We start from the raw sequence: 21,449 nt of genomic DNA, 5'->3' as shown, positions 1-21,449 counted from the left end.
GAGTTGTATCCATCGACCTGGTTAAACCACAATCATGTGGCCGATAATAAGTAGTAGGCCTAGTGGACTCCCAAGAAGTAGCAGAACACCAAAGTTTGCTACAAACAAAGAGGTTCAAACTGAGAGACTAATCACATTTGATAAACCTACAGTGAATCAACAAGGACTATGCAACAAAGCCATGGAACTTAAACCTCTTGAAACCCAAATACAAACCTTACATCAAGAAACACCAATCTACAATGATGTAACCACTGACTATGCTAATGAAACAAAGCAAATTCCAAAAGCAAAAAGGAATCCAGAAGCAATTGAAACAATTGACAGAACAGCATCAGGCTACTTCATCAACTTTGATGATTTTTCTGAGGATCCAAGTGAACCTGAGGAACAGCCAACAACATCAAAAACTTTTAAAGACAAAGCAAAGGAACTCATTCATCAACTACAAGAAACCTATCCGATTTCTCCGTGGATTGAATTTTGGGTGGCACAAGGTATATTAATCCTCATACTTTGGCTCATCATGGTACTATGCTTGGGACATTTTATTGAGGGCAAATATGTTACAATGGACACAGCAAGCCAGAAAATCAACTTGGTCCTGACACCACACAAGTCTTCACACATCGAGAAAAGAGAACTTTCTTCAGTAAACTTCACAGCCAATCCTATACCCGGTGGGGTAGCATGGGACAAAACTGATTACGAAATCTATGGCCCTGTCGAGCTCCTGAAGTATCCTCATCAATTCAAGATTTCATTAAGTGACTTTGTGAAACCAAACACATTCGCTGATGATTGAGACTTTGAAAGTATTAATGATATGATGTCAGATCTAGTGATGTCAGCTAAATTTACAAAACATGATTATTTGCAAGGTTCATCTAATTATGACCAGATGTATTGTTACAACCACTATGGTAACCATTATCTGCATAAATCTGCTCAACCTGGAAATGTTTTTAATTTTAATCAATGGGAACATTGTGCAACTCCACCAAAAGGCAGTTCAAAAACATTTTATGATAAATTTTCATACTTCTCAGGGTTTAACACAAGTAATGCAGAAACATTTTATTTTAGAATGTTAAATAAAACAGGAATGAAAACCATGCTTACGAACACAAAATTAATCTATTCAGAGACATTTTTTGAAAAAATGAAAACATTCGTTTTTGATTTCTGGAACAATAATATTGAAACGAAAACAATCTGGGGTACAAAAAATTGGCAAGTGCAAGGTATAGAATCATTATTTAGAGTCTGCATGATCCCAGAACAAACTATATTTTTGAATGATACAATTCAACAGACAACCTGTCTTAGCCTAGCCAAATTAAGGCCTTAAACAAACAGTCTATTCCAAAGCCAACACCTGACAGTAATAGCACTACAGATGTTGAGATAGACGTAACCCATATTTTAAACCAAAACAGAACACATCCTGATTGGAAAAAATGGTTGATCTGGCCCACAGACACAAATAACTGTCAATATAGATTCCTGAACAAAATACAGGGGTTCAAATTGACCAGGCCAGACCCTAGATACTCCCAGAGACAACATCCAAGGATTATAACAACTTACAGTGTAGGGAAACTCTGCCTCGAATGGCTACAAACATCCACACTGGTTGAAATTAAGCAACACTTGACTTTACTTAAAGAAGGTGCTGACTTGCGTGATTTCATTATGGGACCACGCAAACAGCGTCAAAAACGTTTCATAGCGGCCTCTATATATGCAGCTTACAACGAAGCTTGGAAAGTAACTCAAATTGAGACAGCAGAAAAAATACGGGAAATTGACCGTGTTAATTTGGAAAAATCACTTTCTGTTGTGGACAATGGGTTAATGACTGTCTTCCAGAATATATTCACTGGACAGTATTGTATCCTCTGCAATCGATATAATAGAGCAGGACTTACTGATGTTGCAACACGGTCAGTCCCAATTGCGTTCTATCGTACAGCTTGGCTGGACGTTACAAAATCTGCGTTCAGGCTACGTGCCTTGGCGTTTAATCAACACAACGTCATTATTCACTATCTTTAACCTTACTGATACACAAATCAGCTTGGCACACAAGGGTGCAGAATATACAATTCTGAGCATTGAAAAACTTGAGAGATTACCATTGACAATGTCAGAACGACCTGTCATTGAATGGATAATACATGGAATCATAACTATTCCGATAACGACTTTCCAATTTCGATACTGCCAAAAATATATACAGGCAGGCCAGTATGAAAGGTTGGGTAAAGGATACATTAAGTCAACATGGAACTTACCTTATACACACACATGTTATAGTAATACAGGACAGAGTGTATTTCTTAGTGGTAATAATTGTGAAAAATCACTAAGTGGTATACTTCTGTGTCAGGGTATAAGTTTACATGGGGCCTGTGAAGGGACTTCAAATAACCTTTCATGTCACCAGCTCGGCACACCTGCAACGCAAATAGAACCATTCTTTAGAAGACTTTCTAACGGGAGTTACATTCTAATTGTAGATCACAGATGTTGTGGCTTACTGCCAGGAAAACCTTATCTAGTAAGCGTGAGCTCCATGGTCACTTGCTGTGAGCGAGTATTGTTTCCGAATGACACTCCAGACAGGGAGGGAAAAATTTGGCCCAGTTTGAATATCTCTTCTATTCGAATTGATACTTTAAGCAGAATGAAGACTGTGCTCCTACAGACGCCAGTTCACTTGACGTCATCAAAAGAAACGTATGATCTCCAAGTTGCAAGGACAACGGGAGAGATACATGCATTGTTATCAACAAATTGCCCCCTACACTTCGCAGAAATGCTAAGCGAAATCTTAAATATTTCTGATACAAATGGTATCGCGAGTGTATTTAAGACCGTTTTTTCGGGACTGTTAACTCCATTCAAAGCAGTCCTGGGAATATTTCCCAATTTTGTCCATTCTGTCTTTGGCGGACTTCCACTCCTGTTGGGACTCGTAGCAGGCATCCTATTTTTGCTACTTTTGCTTCGTTATGGCAAGCCATGTCACAGACAAGACTCCAGCAACAATGGAAGAAACGATCCTAGCTATACGCTATCGGGACCGCATAACTAAAGTCCTTGGATTAGCCCGGCTAAGAGATCTGAATATGACCTGGTTTCTTTCGTTCAGACCCATATGGCAGAATTGTGTCTTACCTGTATTGAGATGCATGCTATGCGGCGAAGAATGCGTGTTGGACACCTGTCTTACACTACAATCAAAAATACCATTGGATGCAGATACTTTGTTGGGTCCAGTAAAGGCTCATGCATTGTGCTGTCCCCAGCGGCTACCTATCCTGATGACGGCATTCGTGGAGACTTCACCACTACAATTGAAGGGTAGTGAAGTACAGGATGAGAGCAGCATCAATCAGGTACGACCTTCAGTAAGCAATGCTGATCGAAACATCACTGAAAGCGAACATGCGCACGACTGCATGGTAGCGACATTCTCCAACTTAGTCGAACTTTCACCTGAGGCAGTAGACTGTTTTTTGAGAGTCTGTCTGAAATGATGTTTTCACCAGAACAGAGAGAGTGACTTTAAGCAAACGTGCACACAGCGTTCCCTGAACTCTGAATTTGGCCTTCAGCTTTAAAAACAAAGCTACTGAGAACTTTTTTCCTTCTTCCCCTGAAAACGAAAACTTTTTTTTCAAATCCAAAATATTTACCCTTTTGGCACTTATCTTCTGCTTAAAGTAAAACTATTCTTAGAGAACAGAGCTTCTATTTTTAGGAACTCTAGAGACATTACATTACCTCAACCTCTAGCTTATTTACAAGTAATTGTATTTATATGTGATGAAGTGGTCTCGCACTTTTTCTTCTGTATTAAGAACCATTTCATGTGTTATTTTCGCAAATCATTCATGCTGATATAAATGTGCATCTTTTCTTGAATGATTACAATGCTTGAATGCATACAGTACCTATACTCATTTTCGTGTATTTCGCAATGCCATTTTTTCAAATGCAAAAAAAAAAAAAATGTATTTTGGGGTGGTTCGATATACACATGCACTATTAGTTATGTTTACTATTGCTTAGGTTAGTAAATATGGACATAAATGCGTGGAGTGGGTGTAGTAGGTTTATCTAGGGACCTGTATCGATACTCCTATTTCTGACCCTTGTCCGGTTATAAATCACTAATATCCATACAACGGCACAGAAACCCGTTTCAGAAATTAGTCATAGCGCATGCTGTCACATTGAGCAAGCACTATTCCTCCAGCCCCCTAGAAAGCACACTGAGTTCTCTAAACAAACCAAGCCTCCAGCAAACCTGGGAAATCCCCGCTGCTATTGTTTTGATTTTGTTCGAGAACTCCTGTAAAGAATGTAAGAACGAACAGTTCTTAATGACATCCTTATTGACGTCTTATGTCCATCCTTACGTCAAACCCGGCACCTTTCAGGTATAAATATACCGACGCTGCCCTAAGTAAAGACACGGTGGTGATGAGCTTGGAGCAGCGACTACTTGCCGGAGAGCCCAGCTGATGCAGAGAGCCCACGGACGCTGCCCCTCCCTTTTTGACGCGCTGAGGAAAGCGCTGCCTTTCCTCTTGCCGAGGAATCCAGCCTCCAGCGTTTCCAGCTTGCCCTCGCGGGTAACTGGGATACCGAGTCCTGAGAAAGAGATACCAGCCCCCCTGCCTTCTAAATCCCAGGTACTGAACTGACTAACCCCTTACAGAGAATTCTTGAGTCAGATTCTTGGCAAAACAAACTTAACTTAAACTGCTACTTACTTACTCCCTCCCATGTATTAGGCTTAGGTCAGGTACACCGGGGTAGGCGTAGTTAGAAGCACCAGTTGAGTACGATTAGTCAATGTATATATGTATGTATATCTTTTATCCATTTTAAAGTATCATATGGCTAAGAAACCATATCAATGCTTTTACAGTATTATTTTATAATCCTGCTTTTACTGTATGCACTTTACTTAACTATAAGTATTACAATTGTAGCGATTCATTTCTCTTGTATGAGAAAAGAGACTGATCAATAAATAACACCTTTTATTGAAAACGCCCTTCTCTTCTTTTCTCTACAAACTGGTGAAACTAAGTATGCACGTATTGACTGAGTAAAATAGCTGTCTTTTGTTTTCGCACGACTCTAGAGATATACTCTTGATCAGGGAGAGCAAAGTTGTCATGTTCTATGGTTGTCAGAAACTAAATCCCTTCTTGTCTATCCAGGGAGGTTAAACTCCTCCTCGCCTATTCGAGAAAGTTTCTAGTGAACTCTGAGCTAGCTGGCACACAAAACTTAAGTCTAATATTGTCAGTAGAAGACCTAGTTAACCTCTGTCCTACGTCTATACTATTGAAGATATTATTCCAATGCACAGAGCCTATTGGGAATATAGGAACTACACTACAATTCATTTCAATGGAAATTAGAGTAAATTGCTGGAATTGCCTTAGCACCAAAGGGGTTAAAGGCCCTCTCCAGCGTTAAAGGCTCCGAGCCGAAGGCGAGGGCCTTTAACAAGGGAGAAGGACTTTAATAGCGGTATAGCCCATCTACGAAGGGCTATAAGGTTATTAGAACATTCTGTCACTAGAGGACAGAATGTTCTAACAAAAAAAAACAAAGCCTTTTGGGACCGTGAGGGGATTGGAATCCCCTCAGGTTCCCTGAAGCCTTTGTTCACAGCCAGAGCTGTGAACAAAGAAACATTGGCGTGTTGGTGCTCCAGGCTTATACCAGCCATTATAAGCCCAGAGCACACCATTGTTTTCAATGGAGCTCCCAACATTCCAATGAGGGTTTTATTTCATTGTTCATGTTTACTACAGGGCTGGGCTCTCTTTTAGAAAATAGCTGCGTCCATGCTGTATTGACCATGGGGCTGCACTCGTTTGTTTTTGTCAAGCTCCCTTGAGACCGAGGAGGAAAGAAACACAAAAAAGAGCTGAGAATCTTCCTTTTATTTTAATGTTCTACTTTCTCTTTGAGAATTATTGATCCGTTCTGGTTTGTTATGCAATATAGATGTTACAGATGGGATTACACGCCTGCTTAGTTTTGGATGGACCTGTGTCTCACATTGTGGCTATTTGTGACACAAGGAACCAGGAGTTATGCCCACTTGGGCTTGATATTGTACATTTAAAGCTGCAATTGGAAGTGGGTCTCTTTGTTACTCTAGGTGCACTTTTAGAAAGACAACTTGAGTCTACCATTAACATTCGTGTTCATGATTGCTCAGCTTTTTTATGATTGTTTACAATGTATGGTGAAATCTCCCTATGTAAGCCCACAAGAGCATATGAGTAGCAGTAGCACACAATTTACAGGCAGGTGATGTATGGTTATGTGGATTGAGGCATTTCCCCCCCAACTCGACTGAGTGTGGAAGTGGGCTTGTTATCACATTGTACTTTATTTTATACTAATTTAGTATATCACAGACCATGTTTCATATCCTTATATACTGTTGGTATGGAGCCCACTTGGGTGCAATTAAGATGATATATTTATGTGAAATCAGTAGGTGCTCACACCTTCTGCTCAGGGTACGTGTTAAATGAATGAGCATGTACTAGTACATCGGGACATGTTCTAAATGTTTTTCGCACTTGCCTAAGCATGAAATTGAACCGTGAATTATTAGGTACAGGAACCGTGACATGACACTACGTGCCAATGTATGCATAATATTGAGACTACAATGCCATGAATCTTGCCCATTTTACATAAGCCCACGTGGGCGGAATGTGTCCAATGAATTTTGACTGACAGTAGCAAGTAAATACTGAGGTCGCTCGGGGTGTTCGTATTGGTTATTTAAGTGCGCTCATCGATGTGAATGCATCTGAAAGGTGCGATTATACAGGAAAGATCTAAGCCATGCTAAGGCTGTACCCTGCATTTCCATTCCTTCCAGACGACACAGTAGAGTACAGTGATTCACTGTGCCAATACTGCACTGGGATCTAACAGAATCAGTGCCACTGAACTGCCTGAATCTAATTGTCCAAGTAGGTATTCCATGACACCAAGGAGGGCGGATTCAGTGCTCTAACCCGCCCTGAATCCTGATTGCGATAGATGCAAAATCCCATTCTACGTCACCTAAGATATAAGTTGCCGATTGGCATGCCTTTCCAGCACCTTAGCTAAGGTAGGCAGAGAAGAAATTGGCTTGTAATTTGACCAAAAAAGAGGGCACGCTTGAACTCTTTTTGTAGGAGCGTAATTAGAGCTCTTTTCATGCAAAAGGCACCCTACCTTCAGCTAAGGAAACATTCAGAAGCTGGGTGAAATGCACCATAGTAAACATGGCCAACTTACTCAATATAGATGGGGGCAGGGGTCAAGCAGAGAGCCAGACCTAATGGCAGACAACAAGGAGATGAATGAAGACACCTCTAGTGGGGCAAAAGCATTCAATCCACCTTACACATGGAAAATACTCATTTGCACAAGCACTGGATGTATCAGAAAAAGTGGCTTTAATATCTTCTAGCTTCATTAAGAAAAAGTTAGCAATCTTGTCTCATTGAACTTGTTATTAGAGACATTCACCAGTGTACATACTTCATTATCGGCTCTCACTCTGGACCTTGTAAACCAGGACAAGCTCAATCATGTTCCAGGGAACACTTTGAATATTTTTCTGCCAGGGTCTTAAAGAAATAAAAATACCTTAAGGTTACCCAGATATCCCTTTATCAATCAATCAATCAGAGTACTTGTAAAGCGCGCTACTTACCCGTGAGGGTCCCAAGGCGATGAGGGGAGGGGGGGTGCTGCTACTGCTCGAAGAGCCAGGTCTTGAGGAGTCTTCTGAAGGCGAGTAGGTCTTGGGTCTGCCGTATGTGGGTAGGGAGGGTGTTCCAGGTCTTGGCAGCCAGGTAGGAGAAGGATCTGCCGCCGGAGGTCGTTCGTTGGATGCGGGGGACAGCGGCGAAGGCGAGGCTGGTGGAGCAGAGCTGGCGGGTGGGGGTGTGGAAGCGGAGTCTGCTGTTCAGGTAGGCTGGTCCGGCGTTGTGGAGTGCTTTGTGTGCGTGGGTGAGGAGCTTGAAGGTGATCCTCTTGTCAACGGGGAGCCAGTGTAGGTCTCTCAGGTGGGGGGGGGGGTGATGTGGCTGCGGCGGGGGACGTTGAAGATCAGTCAGGCGGAGGCGTTTTGGATGCGTTGTAGTCGTCGTAGGTGTTTGGCTGGGATTCCTGCGTAGAGTGCGTTGCCGTAGTCCAGTCTGCTGCTGACGAGGGCCTGTGTCACCGTTCTTCTTATTTCGGTCGGGATCCACTTGTAGATCCTGCGGAGCATGCAAAGGGTGTTGTAGCAGGAGGAGGAGACGGCGTTGACCTGCTTAGACATGGAGAGGGAGGAGTCGAGGATGAATCCTAGATTGCGTGCATGGTCGGTGGGTGCTGGTACTGTTCCCAGTGTGGTCGGCCACCAGGAGTCCCAGGCTGAGGGGGTGGGTCCGAGGAGGAGGACCTCCGTCTTGTCCAAGTTCAGTTTCAGACAGCTGCTCCTCATCCAATCGGCGATGGCATTCATTCCCTCATAGAGGTTGGTTTTGGCGGTGTGCGGGTCCTTGGTGAGGGAGAGGATGAGCTGGGTGTCGTCAGCGTAGGAGATGATGTTGAGGTCGTGATGGCGGGCCACTTGTACGAGGGGGCCATGTAGACGTTGAACAGCATTGGGCTAAGGGATGAGCCCTGGGGGATGCCACAGATGATGTCGGTGGCTTCTGATCGAAAGGGTGGGAGGCGGACGCTCTGGGTTCTGCCGGAGAGGAAGGAGGTGCTCCAGTCAAAAGCCTTCTCTTGGATTCCGGCTTCTAGGAGGCTTGTCTTTAGAGTGCGATGGCAGACCGTGTCGAAGGCGGCTGACAGGTCCAGGAGGATGAGGGCTGATGTTTCGCCGTTGTCTAGTTGGCGCCTGATGTTGTCTGTGGCGGCGATGAGGGCTGTCTCGGTGCTGTGGTTTCGTCTGAATCCGGACCGATTTTCTCGATGACCTTTGCCGGGAACGGGATCAGGGAGATGGGACGGAAGCTATTAAGGTCCTTCGGGTTCGCTTAGGGCTCTTGAGGAGGGCGTTGATTTCGGCGTGCTTCCAGCTTTCCGGGAATGTCGCTGTTTCGAAGGAGATGTTGATGACCTTCCGTAGTTGGGGTGCGATGGCTGCGTCTGCTTTGTTGAATACGTGTTGTGGGCACGGTCAGACGGAGATCCTGAGTGAATGGAGTTCATGACCTTGCGTGTCTCGTCGTCGTTGACGTTGGACCAGGAGGTCAGGCGGTTGGCGCTGGTGGTGTTCACAGGGGAGGTGGAGTCTGGCGTAGTCGGGGCGGTCGTGGTGTGGAAGCTGTCGTGGATGTCAGCGATCTTGCGGTGGAAGAAGATGGCTAGTGAGTTGCACAGTTCTTAATAAGTGCCCAAGGCAATGCTTAATTTGAGCCGGTGGTTTCCGGGCCCCTTTTGTCTAATTTAGAGATCCGCAAAACAACAGTTGTTTATTAATTCAGTAAACTTTAAAATGACTAATACCTGCCACCCAAGCAGTTCTCATACATTTGGAGGCCTGGAAAAGTCTTAAATGTGGTACTTGTAAGTGTGCGATGATTAGTAGTTGTGTTGGTACTGTCATTGGCAGCGCTGGTGGGGGAAATTGATGGTGCAAGCTGCAGTGGCCTCCTGACGAGAGCCCTGACACTTATTTATTTACAAATAAAGCACTAGCCCAAGGAATGATAAAATCAGCACTGAGTGTTTGTGGGATATAGTATTCGAATACACTGAACTGAGTAAAAATTTTCCACCCTTTGAGTGGTCTTTAAGGATCCAGGGCTCTCTATGATTTTTTTAATGTCTTGTATATGTATTGGGTGATTATAGTGTCAGACCATCCACTGGACTATTAGTCAAGACCAGTGGACGAAGTGGGTGGGATTCGAGGGGCACGATATGCGCATACTTTTTTATCTTACAGAGAACATTTCAAGATAAAGAAAACTTCTTTTTGAGAAAAGACAACTGTCCAGCGGCGGCCCTTCTGCCAAGGCAGAGGAGCGTCGCCCCCTGCTTTTCAGCAGTGCAAAGAAGGAAAAATAAAATAACACAATATTATCATTTTATTTTTCCGTGCTGAAGCCAGTTTTGGGGTGGGCTTGGCTGTCATCTCAACCAGTGGGGAAGAGGAGTTGTTGGTGCACTTAAGTGTGCATGAAGGTTTGGTTGGCTGTCTTTAGCCAGGCCAAACAGTCATGCACACTTAGCAAGTTTTCCACCAAGCTGTATTGCATAGCTTGGGTGGAAAACATGCACAGGCTCCCACTCTCTGTCTGAGTGCCGAACCAGGCCACTCAGATCAATCACGACGATGCTGTCATGCTGGTGACGGCAGCATCGTAATTGGCTTAGGGGAGCCAGTGTGCTTCCGGGAAGAGAAGAGGAGGAGAGACGAAAGAGGAGAGACAGTGGCCGTGCAGAGGTAAGTGAAAATTTCTACACCTGCCACCACAGGTCCGTACCAGCAGCCACTGCAACTGTCCTGGGACGGTTAATTCTGAGAGCTGAAATGCTTCAGCAGAATTGTAAGGCAATAAGTTTCCTGAGCTGTGAAATCAAGGGAAGGACAGACAGCTAAACAAGCCTGCTTGCCTGAGAAAAATGTAAATGTGCTCAATTGGCAAACCTGCAAATGTAAAGGGTGCTTTGAAGCCGATATTGGCTTTAATTGATGGAATCACTTGAAGCATCGTGATGACACAGATTTATTCTTTTTGAGTGGTATTGTAAGGGAGTTACCAACTGAGATGTGAAATGTGTGCTTTAAACACATTTTTATAAAAAAATTGCACTACGTATAGTCTGGGTATTACTAAAATCTATATTTTTTAACCACTTTTACCTTAAACTTTTTTGCACGTTTTGTAGCAGCCTACCTTACTCTAGGAATAAAGCAAGTTTAAAATTATGGCTTACGTATTTGCAGTGCTGTCTGTCGCAGACTGAGACTTAGTAGCACTAAACATACGTGTCACTATTCTCCACTACATCAACTAGGATTCAATTATGTGGGTCGTTGGTTACACACAAAGACCTCTGCAGTGCATTAACTAATAGATGTTTCATAATGTACAATAGTGCATTTCCTACTGATTAACTTACCATGCATTTATTTTTAGGCCAAGCCTGGACAGCGCATGCCCTACTCTGCGAGCCATGCCGTATTGATGAACTTAAAGCCCCGCCCACTCTCAACCCATATTTGTCATTGGCTTGTGTCATAGTCCTTCGTAAATGCTGGCTTCTGATTCGTTATTAGGCTTGTTAGTCTCTCCTTAGTACCGCCTTGTCTATATTTGTAACCTCCCATGAGAACTGACCCTTTCACTTCAGTGAATGTAAGCACTATTTTCTTTAATGAGTTTCTCATCCTGCAGGTGGGCAGGAGGGTCTCATGCACAGTTGCGACCACCGGCTTGTTTATTTTACTCGTAGCATACTGGTACCTCTTCAGGGGACATGGGAGACAGAAGGGGCAACTCAGCAATGCCTTAAAGCATTTGGAATGCAATAGGTCTCGCATTTGTGAGCGTTTAACCACTTGGCTGCTATGCGTTTTCCCCCCCGGTGCTGGGATCGCCCATTTTCCATTATTCATGACGAGCTGGGCTCGTCATGAGCGTGCGAGGAGGCTACACCATGACGAGCCCAGCTCGTCATGAGCGTGGAAGGGGTTAAGCTATTGGCATTGTAAATGACAATGCTTTTTATTTTTGTTTTAAAAACAAAACATAAATAAAAGGCACTGTCATTTACTAATGCCAATAGCTCAAACTTGCGTAAATACGCGACCTACTGCATTATAGATGCTTGTTCATTTAAGCTGTGCATTATTTTATATGTAGTTACCTGAAAGTGAAAGTTTAAAAAAGTATATAGAATTTTTTTTAGCCATGCCTTTTACTCCGCCCCCACCCTCGCTCATCCCGTCCCCATTGCATGCAGCGTCACAGTTACCATACTTTTAAAAACAAGCATCTGCAATGTAATAGGTCTCGCATTTACATGACTTGAGCTAATTGCATTGTAAATGACAAGACCTTTTATTTATGTTTTGGTTTTTAAAACGATTTACAATTCTCATGTAACGCAACTGGTGCTCGTGTAAAGCGCTCGGATACCCAATACCTTCAAGTTAAGTTCGCGCTATATAAAAATCAGTCAAAAAAAGGCATTAGCTTCAACTCTCACAAATGCGTGATTCATTTCATGCTTGAAGGCATCGCTGAGTTGTCCCCTTCTGTCTCCCATGGTCCCTGAAGAGCTCCCGTTTGCGAAGAGTAAAATAAACAAGCCGGTGGTAACAACTGAGCACGAGAGCCTCTCCTACAGTAAGAGAAACTCAAAGAAAATAGTGCTTACCCTCCTGTAGTAATAGACACTCAATAAAGTAAATACAGCTTATAGACGAAAGAAGACTACCATGTAACAACCGAAGTAAAATGGCCAGTCCTCATGGGAGGTTACAAATTAAGATAATGAGGTACTAAGGAGGGACTAACAAGTCTAATACGGAATCAAATGCCAGCATTTACAAAGGGCAATGACGCAAGCCAATGATAAATATAAGCGGTGAGTGGGCGGGGCTTCAAGTACATACTCTAATGCAGCATGGCTCCCAGAGCTGAGCATGCGCTGCCCAGGCTGGACCTACAAATATATTTTGACCTCCGGTTAGGACAAGCAACATGTAAACATAGCTGCCAAGGTTTTAGATTGCTATGTGTGACATTTTCATAATTTTAGTGTAATTAGGTGTGACATTTCATTTACTATGAGTGACACTTTCCCGTGAGCAAAATCAAGCAATGAAGACGAGGGAAACATATAAATATTAGAAATTAGACCCATCGGAGCAACAAGAAACTCTAAAAAGATCTTAAAAGTGCTGCTAGACACCAGAAATGGAAGGACACTAACCAACATGACACATAGAGAGCCCTGTCCCCAACAGGCCACTTGTTACTGGTTGGAAGTCTTAGCTTCCATGCTCACAACAATACCAGAGGGCACAGTAGTGTTATTGAAAACCTTAACTGAAAGTACAGCGAAACGCCAATAAGAACAGGGCAGCTCTGCAGCCAGCGAGCACTTGACTGTAGCTCATGTAACACAACACAACATTCGGAATGACATAATATTGCAGATGTAAAACAAAATAGAAAACAAAAGATAATGCTAAGTTTCTTCTTATTCTTCCATGTATTATGATGGATGTGATGAAAATATTTCGTAATGGAAAAGGTTAAGAGTTCGTAATGTAAATAAATATATTTCCTTCGGAATATTTAAGTTTCACTTGTCTTTCATTTTGAAGTGTGTGCTCTGTATTTTTTATGCAGTTTAAAGTGAACACTGCCTGTACATTACACTTGGACACTGTGGACACTGATGATGACCAGGCATGACAGTCACGACGGGTTGAGCCAGGCGATAGCTGTAATAATCTTCTAACTGGGGGCATACTTCGGGATCACAGGGGTGCAGAGTGAGGAAGAGCTGCTCTTACGCTTGGACAGACAGTGTTCAGACACATGGCTTTGCCCAGGAGCATGATCACCTACAGGCCCCTGTGCATCGTCAGTGATGATAATACCCCGGCCCGGCCCACACTGCTACGGTGCTAAGGATGACGAGACAGAGCAGCCCTACAGATTGGATCACACATGAGATCTGCAGTGCCGAGTGTGCGTGCCGTGCTGCTGACATTATAACGAGGTTAGGTAACATAAAGACAACACTGACTACTACTATCACGGGGCTGCCTGACTAGCAGCCAGCCCGCCCTGCATATTAGATCACAAGACATCATGATCAGACGATCTAGAAAATGCCGCGCGGCCTGCTCTGCCACCTATAGACGGGGCCTAGCTAAGTAAACACGACATGGCCTGCAGCCTGCTCTGCCACTATAGAAACAGCTCAAATTGTGACAAATTCGCCTGTCAGCAGCTCAGCGTGATCCATATGCCAGCAGGTGTTGGGTTATTGCGCAGACTCGTCTACAAGTTGTTGGAGTGACAATAGACACAGATCAGTGCCGCGAGTGCATGCTTTTGTGCTACTCACAGAGCAGTAATTGCATAAACAAACACAGTACTATCAGGCTGCCTACGCTGACCAAAAAAAGTACTTACTTGTACAAGTTCACAGTCCTGTGTCCAGTGCAAAGACTATCGCTCTACGCCGGGGGTCCGGCAATGATCCTCCTCAGCCCTCTGATGATGCCGTGCCGGAAGCCCGGTCATGATGATGCTGACCAGACACAGACCAGTCTGAGAGACTAGTGACTAGTGTAGTCACTGTCTCAGGTCGATGCTGTGCGGCCCGTCCGGTCCCGCCGCCGGTCGGAAAAACGCCGGGTTAATATTAATTATATATTGTTGCCCTCCTGCGCAGGCAGCAGCGCTGTATCACGTGCCAGACTGAGACAGACACTGGGGCCGCACGGCGTCGGACCAACGACACACACAGCACAACTCCACTCCAGTCGTCGAGTCCGGCCCATGGCACAGCTTCTCCAACTTCATTTCCTTTCAGGACGGACGTGAGGTCACGGCGCCACTATGTCTGAGAGCTATAACGCGGCAACAGCTCTGCTGGGCATGCCACTCCGCACCCGGGGTCTCCAGGCAGCAGCCACAGCCAGATTTTGTTATATTGTTGGACTGCAGAGCAAGCCACTGACTCAGAGTATCGACTGAGCGGGCAGGCCGGGCGCCGGCCGGCCCCCCTGCAGACTGCACAAATCGCTATTCTCTAGTTTTCAGGGCAACAGGGTAGGGAACATCAACACAGTCGTCGGACTCTAGCAGGCAGAGCTGAGGAGAGAGATACATTGTAGCGCGGCCGGCGGCGGCGCCGCTCAAGAGCTCAGAGAGCTGAGCTGCAGTCAGGTTTCTGTTTAGGCACATTAGTCGGGCAAAGCAGCACTCTCAGAACTGAAGAGAGCCCGGGCACACAGGAGCTGCTGCCGGTGCGCTGGCACAGGTGGCAAAAATGCGTGACAAATGCATTCAGTGCGGTGATGCGGATCACCGTACTGAAATGCGTGAGTGTCACACCTGTTGCGTGACGCTTGGCAGGACTGTGTAAACTTATAAGCCATGCACTGTTGTGATCTGTTGAGTCCTTTTTAGGATTTTTTTACTTCATGAGAAGGGTGTGGTGGACTTCTCTCTATAGCCACACTGCCCTCAAATGTACCATGTCGTGGATACACCAACTTGGCACCCCAATCTCCTCTTGTTTACTTGCATGAAGCCTCTTACTTAAAGGTTGTAAAGTGTCAATTACCTCCCACGTGGCTAGGCAGGGAGAGGGGCTAGAAGAGGGTCACTTGACTGCCCCATATCCTGGCCGAGCTCATAAAGTACGGGCGAGTCAAAACATCACTGGCGCGACCAAGCGCTGTACGAACACATCTAAAATACTTCTGAATACGATGGAACGTCCGCGCACGCACAACTTACCTTCTCGCTCTCGGCGGAGGGTTTTTAAAATTCTGAGAACTCACCTCAGCCTTTAAGTTTCTTAGGACTCTTATGTGCTCTAAAAATGTGAAGGCTATTCTATTGCGCGAGCATAACACGCTGGGCAACAGTACCAGAGACAGGGCAACTCCAGCAACGTCCCAATAAGCTTTCTAGCGGAGACCGGAGATCGCCCCGGAAGTAATCACGAGATTCCGGAAAAAAAGTGAGACTTTGAAGGGCGTCAAGAAAACCGGTGGGGTCTAGCCCCTTGGGGGAAAAAAACATGTCACCTAATTGGATAACGACTAATCAGTCTGCGGTGCTGAATAGTACGTGTTGAACGTTCTTTAAAATGTATCCTGTGTATTTTTGTAACCTATTTTCTATTATGTGGGGATGTGCTTGTTTTAGGTTTGTTTTGCCAGGATTTGCGCTTGTTTCAACAGTCTTTTGAAGGGACGTTGTGCTTGTATTTTTTAAGTGCTAGAGCGCTCTCAACACTACTGGGACAGGCAAGCAGGGAGGGCACCGGGCAACCCGGTAGGGCAGAGGCTGTTCAGAGGAACTTAATCACGTGAGTTTAGCCTCTGCTCTGCTACATCGTCCTAGTGCTGTTCTCTTGCACCCTTAGAAGTGTGTACAAAGTCTCGTGGAAGGACGCTTAGCAGAACGGAGAGACTTGGTCCAACTGATCTAAAGGTACGAATGAAATATCAACAGGTAAACGGGTGTGTTCTTTTCTGGGTTGGAAATTTTATAAAAAAATATAAATTTGGGATAAAAATACACCAGAAGCACGAGTGCGGTACACTTGCCTGCCGGCAGACCACCTGTTGATTCTCTGATTGCTGGAAGTTCAGAAGTACTACAAGATGACCCCTTCACCTCAGTGGAGATTTAAAACGTTTTGTTGTAGCTTGTTGCACGATTGATTAGATGGTCTTTTAGCTGTGGCCTTCACCCTTCTCACCTCGGTTTGCACACGCTTGTCATTTGGTAGTAATTCAATAGATTTTCTGTTTGGATAAAATGACTAGTGTGGGTTGGTGGCAATCGATTGTCATTCTATTGGCCTTTTCGCCTTCAGTTTAGTGTTCTTCTTTTCGGCAGCATGTAATATATAAACGTATTTGAAGTAATTGCTTGCCGAGATTGCAGTTTCCACTTTAACCTGGAAGACTCCTTACCTTTGATCGGCACAACGTTAAAAAGCTTGCAGCCTGACTGTTCCTTCATGGTTTTCATTTTCTGCTAGGGAGATGTCAAAATAATTTTCCAGAGCGACTGATTGAGGAGCTTCTTGTTGTTTAAATGGCTCACATACATACGCAGATTACTCTATTATAATGGACAATTAATCTTACTCAATGACTAAGGGCTTTGCGTACGGGTGACCCATGGAGTTAGCCCCCTTCCCAAGTTGTTTGATTTCTTCTGTGCACCAACCAATAGGGTACTCTGATTATGAGACCGTATCTTGCACTTTGGCCCTCAGCTTGTCTTACCCCTTGATCTCCCCCTCTTAGCCACCATTCTTACAGTCACCTCACCTAACCTTCCCTTTCAGGGCGTTCAGGCAAAGAACAACTTCTTGTCTTAATTTCCATACTAGAGCCTAGGTCTAGAACCCCTGCCTCTCCTATCCCTCTGTGTAGCTGATGTCCCTAATTCCCGCCACCCAAACTCTTTCTTCATCTCAGAACCTAATTCTCGCACAAGATCACCAGTTGCTGCTGTGCTGCCTTAATTTCTGTACTCCATTTACAGTGGTGACTGCAGATACTTGTAGGTATGGCAATTATGCAGCCTGTGCATAAAGGATGTTAGGCCCTTGTTGCTCCTGGGAGGACTCCATATAACACTGACTTGGTGGCTTATTAGTGATTCAGTCACTCATGGGTGGACACTGTATAGCATTTAATTGATGGGTTACCTATTCCTCAAATCCGTTGATCCTCTGTCGCTCGAAGTTGAACTTTATATAGTATTCCTTTGTTGGGTTTAAGAGTACGTTCAATAGATTGGATATTTGATGCTACTGATGGTGCTTAATGTAGTTTAGTACATCCACTCACAAAGTTGATAAGTGTCTGAATGCCAACACTATTTTTAACACTCGCTGCTACACCCCTGTTGTGGCATTAAGCAAACCATATTTCACCACGGTGTTGGTACCACGCGTTTCACCCAGCATGTTCCACAGAGACCATACAACAAGCACCCTTTCAACATGCTTTCCAAAGAGCGTCCAGGCACCCAGTGCAAATCAGAGGGCTTCTCAACCTCGCCAGGGTTCTGAATCTCTACAAAAATAATGCAGTTGGACCACCATTAAAGTTCTTTTCGCCTTCTTTGAGGTTTGGAAATCCGTATATAAAAATGAATATAATAGTTGTATGAGCACTAACCTATATTTCATGTACTTTAAGATCCCTTTTTTGATTGCTTATACACCTCTGCTCTAGGTAGAGGGTAGCATGTTTGACAAATGTCATTAGCAAACAGCCAATTTATTTGATAACTTATACATATTATTCCCTTGTTAGGTCATGGATTTATGCTAACAGTAGTCAGTTTCATCTGTTCCAGTGTTTTGAAATCTCCACATTGTTGTATGTTTATCTTTGCTGTAAATCACTCTTTGCTATGTTTCAAATAACCTTCAAACTTGACAGAATGGGGGAAACTGTGGTCCATGATGGGTGAAATGGGCTTCAAGGAACCTCTCATCACCCTTCTGCGTAGGCTGCATGCATCCACTGCGGTAGCCATACGATATGGTCCAGGGGGAGAGAGGACTAGACCCATGGTTTCCACTGAGGTAGTCCGACAGGGGTGCATATTGGCCCCCTTTCTTTTTCTCGTGTATACGAATGGTCTAGAATCAACCCTGATAGACCAGAAATTAGCCTTTCCAAAAATTGGTGGCAACCCGGTCCTGTAGTTGTCATATGCGGATGACACGGTTTTAATGGCTTTAACTGCAAATCGCTTACAGATTTCCTTGAATGCTTTTACTGATTTTATGTTAGCCCTCGACCTAAAAGTAAACTTCACTTAATCTTATGTTATGGTCTGAGGTCCAAAACACACCAAATCTAGAACATTTTCTGTAAAGGGCAAGTCAATTGACAAGGTCTCTAATTTTACTTATTTGGGAATGCTTTTAATAATAAGCTGAACTTGGACACTCTTATCACATCACAGGTGCTGAATACTAACCTTGCCGTGGAAGGCCGTTTTCGTTTTGCATGTAAGTTAGGCCACAAATCAATAATGGAACTGATCACCTTATATAAAATAAAATGTTTGTCTATTGCTACCTACGGGGAGGGAATATGGGGAGACTACAAAAGTACTCAACTGCAAAGATTAGAAAATAACTTTGCTGTGTGTGTTCCTGCTGCCGCTGGGAGACCACTTTTACTACTTGCGGAACCCGCTTCGCGGGTCCCGCTGCGCTGTTGCCGCCACCGGAGCCCAGGAGTCACAGGAGCCAGCTAGGTGAGAGAGCGTGCGACAGGGCTGCGAGCGAAGGAACCGGGACTCGCTTTCCCAGGAGTCCCGGCAATCCTCCGGCCTTTCACCTGGCCCGCTCTCCCTGACCGCCCCGCCCAGCTCACCTTTTTAAAAATCCCCGCCTCCTATTGACATTGGGGTCGTTTGCTGTGTGTGTTCCTGCTGCCGCTGGGAGACCACTTTTACTACTTGCGGAACCCGCTTCGCGGGTCCCGCTGCGCTGTTGCCGCCACCGGAGCCCAGGAGTCACAGGAGCCAGCTGGGTGAGAGAGCGTGCGACAGGGCTGCGAGCGAAGGAACCGGGACTCGCTTTCCCAGGAGTCCCGGCAATCCTCCGGCCTATCACCTGGCGCGCTCTCCCTGACCGCCCCGCCCAGCTTATTCCAGCCTTAGGCCCATATAAACCTTTGTAACCCGCTGCGCGGGAGCGCGCGGGAGCGCCCGGGGCGAAGCCCGGGCAAAGGGCGGGCCCTCTGAGGCCCTCGTAGGCCAGAGCAGGCCGGGCTGGGCCCACTCTCTAAAACCCACTCCGTGGGCTCGTGTTACAGGTTAGTTAATGGCTACCCTACCCGATGGGGGGTCACCTGGGAAGAAGGGCAAACTTCGCAATGGGTCACTAGACAATTACTTTCCCAAGGTACTGTCCGAGGGGGAGAAGGAATTGATCATGGCTGAACGCAGGGCTGAGCGGAGGCGTTCAATCGAAAGCTTGAAAAACAGATCCTTTATTGACTCTGCGTCTGTATCCTTGTTCACCGAGGGGGACTTAATCGACCTTGGGAGGGAAACCGTTAGTCAAGAAGGCTTCCCACTTTTACTGCGTGACTGCACTTCTTCGCCTGGTATGTCCCTTGATCCTATTGTGATTGACCCCCCTACCCAGATCTCATGCCACCCTGCTGCTCCCTTGAAGCTTAAATCATTGAAATCCAAGCAACTAGTGGTTGCACAGATACACGGACCACCACCAAATAAAAAAAGGAGGAAATTAAGGGCGGGACAAGGCAAAGTTAAAATTTCCCATCTAGACTTTGGCAAAGGCCCTAAATTATCTTCACCGCATGTAAGGGCTACCATGGAAGTTGCAACTACTGTAACACCCGAGGCATCACCAATGGTGGCTACTCCGTTTGTTGAGGTCCCCAATATAGCAGTTTTAGATAACAGTCAGGGGCCCTTATTTACAAACTCATCGACTCCTCCTCCACCTGTAGGGGATTTCGAACTTTTACTGAGGTCTCTGTTGCTACCCGTGATTGAGAGTCTTAGGAAAGTCGAAAATAGATTGACCTTAGTAGATGCTGCCTTAAATAGTATGGCCACGGTGACCAGGGCTCAGGGGAGTGGGGGAACACAACTAACACCTTGTACTGGGGTCTCGTCTAGCGTGACTGTAAAACCCCCAGTAGCTACCCCCTCTGCTCTACTCCAGCCGTCTAAACAGTCGTCTCAGCATCAGGGAAAGGCGGTGCCTGCTATACATAAAGAAAATCCTACAATGAACCCGATCATTTCTGTAGCTGGGACAGAAGGTGGCCCCCAAAGGCCAATGACAAAGGCTCCCCCAGTAAACAGAAGCGAGAGACAGGGGGAAGGGGGACGCACCAGAGGTCCTCTGACTAGAGTACCTCAAGTGGAAATTCCACCTCAGGCGGTGCCCTATGTAGTAGTCATGACCGGGGTTCCTCCATTAGCAGACAATAAGAAGGAAGGTTATGGCCAATTGAAAAATAAAATAATTCATTGGTTGAGGACATTCAGGCCTATAGCCCCAAATGTGGATGGAGATATTGTACATGTCAGAAGGATCCCGTGGTTGGGTAACACTAGGAAAGATATTGACGGGGATCTAGTGGTGGTTAATTTTAGAGACCCCCGTGCAGTGGACTACATTTTAAACTGGCCATATGCAGGAGGAGGAAACTCTATTACACCTAGGCCCTTAACCTACTTTTACCCGAGGCCGGTTCCTTACCCCCCCAAACATAGGGAAGAGTCTTATGCCCCATGGCCCAAGCAGTTTGGTTACAATAGTACTCATCAGGTATTTGGCCAGCATCAGCTTTACCCTAATGGTCAGTCTGGTTGGTTTACGGTTCCACAGAGACATCACCTAAGCCACAATGGTGCAATGGAGCATCTTAGACCCTTCACCCCCTTAGATACTTTCAATAGGTTTTCGCAGCTTAGTGGCATGGAGGACTGCGATTGATGCTTACAGCCTATGGAGGAGGGAGGCGGTAGACATGGAGTGGATCCCCAGCAAGGAGGAATTATTTGTGACAATTCCCAGGAGGTAACCATAGATGACTCTAATGTCATCCACTCGAATATGCCTCATTTTGATGCCCCGGGTATGTCTATTGTTGTTGATTG

The 21,449-nt window shown here is 45.2% G+C and overlaps 2 protein-coding genes across 7 annotated transcripts in view; one reads left to right on the top strand and one right to left on the bottom strand.

Annotated features, from left to right (window-relative positions):
- MRPL41 (mitochondrial ribosomal protein L41) overlaps positions 1 to 15,832 on the bottom strand; it is an 81,711-nt gene extending 65,879 nt beyond the window's left edge. The window contains exon 1 of one of the 4 annotated variants that reach the window (XM_078642110.1): positions 15,686 to 15,832. The gene's annotated coding sequence lies outside the window, so the exon portion shown is untranslated. Of the gene's footprint in view, positions 1 to 15,551 lie in introns of all 4 variants that reach the window. The other 3 variants (XM_078642113.1, XM_078642112.1, XM_078642111.1) reach the window with 3 other exon arrangements.
- PNPLA7 (patatin like domain 7, lysophospholipase) overlaps positions 15,823 to 21,449 on the top strand; it is a 1,524,034-nt gene continuing 1,518,407 nt past the window's right edge. Inside the window, exon 1 of one of the 3 annotated variants that reach the window (XM_078642105.1) lies at positions 15,823 to 15,883. In XM_078642105.1, the coding sequence (XP_078498231.1) occupies positions 15,838 to 15,883 (46 nt within the window). In that variant the 5' untranslated portion in view covers positions 15,823 to 15,837. Of the gene's footprint in view, positions 15,884 to 16,017; positions 16,254 to 21,449 lie in introns of those variants that run through there. The other 2 variants (XM_078642108.1, XM_078642106.1) reach the window with 2 other exon arrangements.

Source organism: Lissotriton helveticus, chromosome 5_1 (genome assembly GCF_964261635.1).
Source record: "Lissotriton helveticus chromosome 5_1, aLisHel1.1, whole genome shotgun sequence".
Taxonomy (NCBI): domain Eukaryota; kingdom Metazoa; phylum Chordata; class Amphibia; order Caudata; family Salamandridae; genus Lissotriton; species Lissotriton helveticus.
The sequence above is the reverse complement of the archived record's forward strand: the minus strand, read 5'-3'. Positions and strand labels throughout refer to the sequence as shown.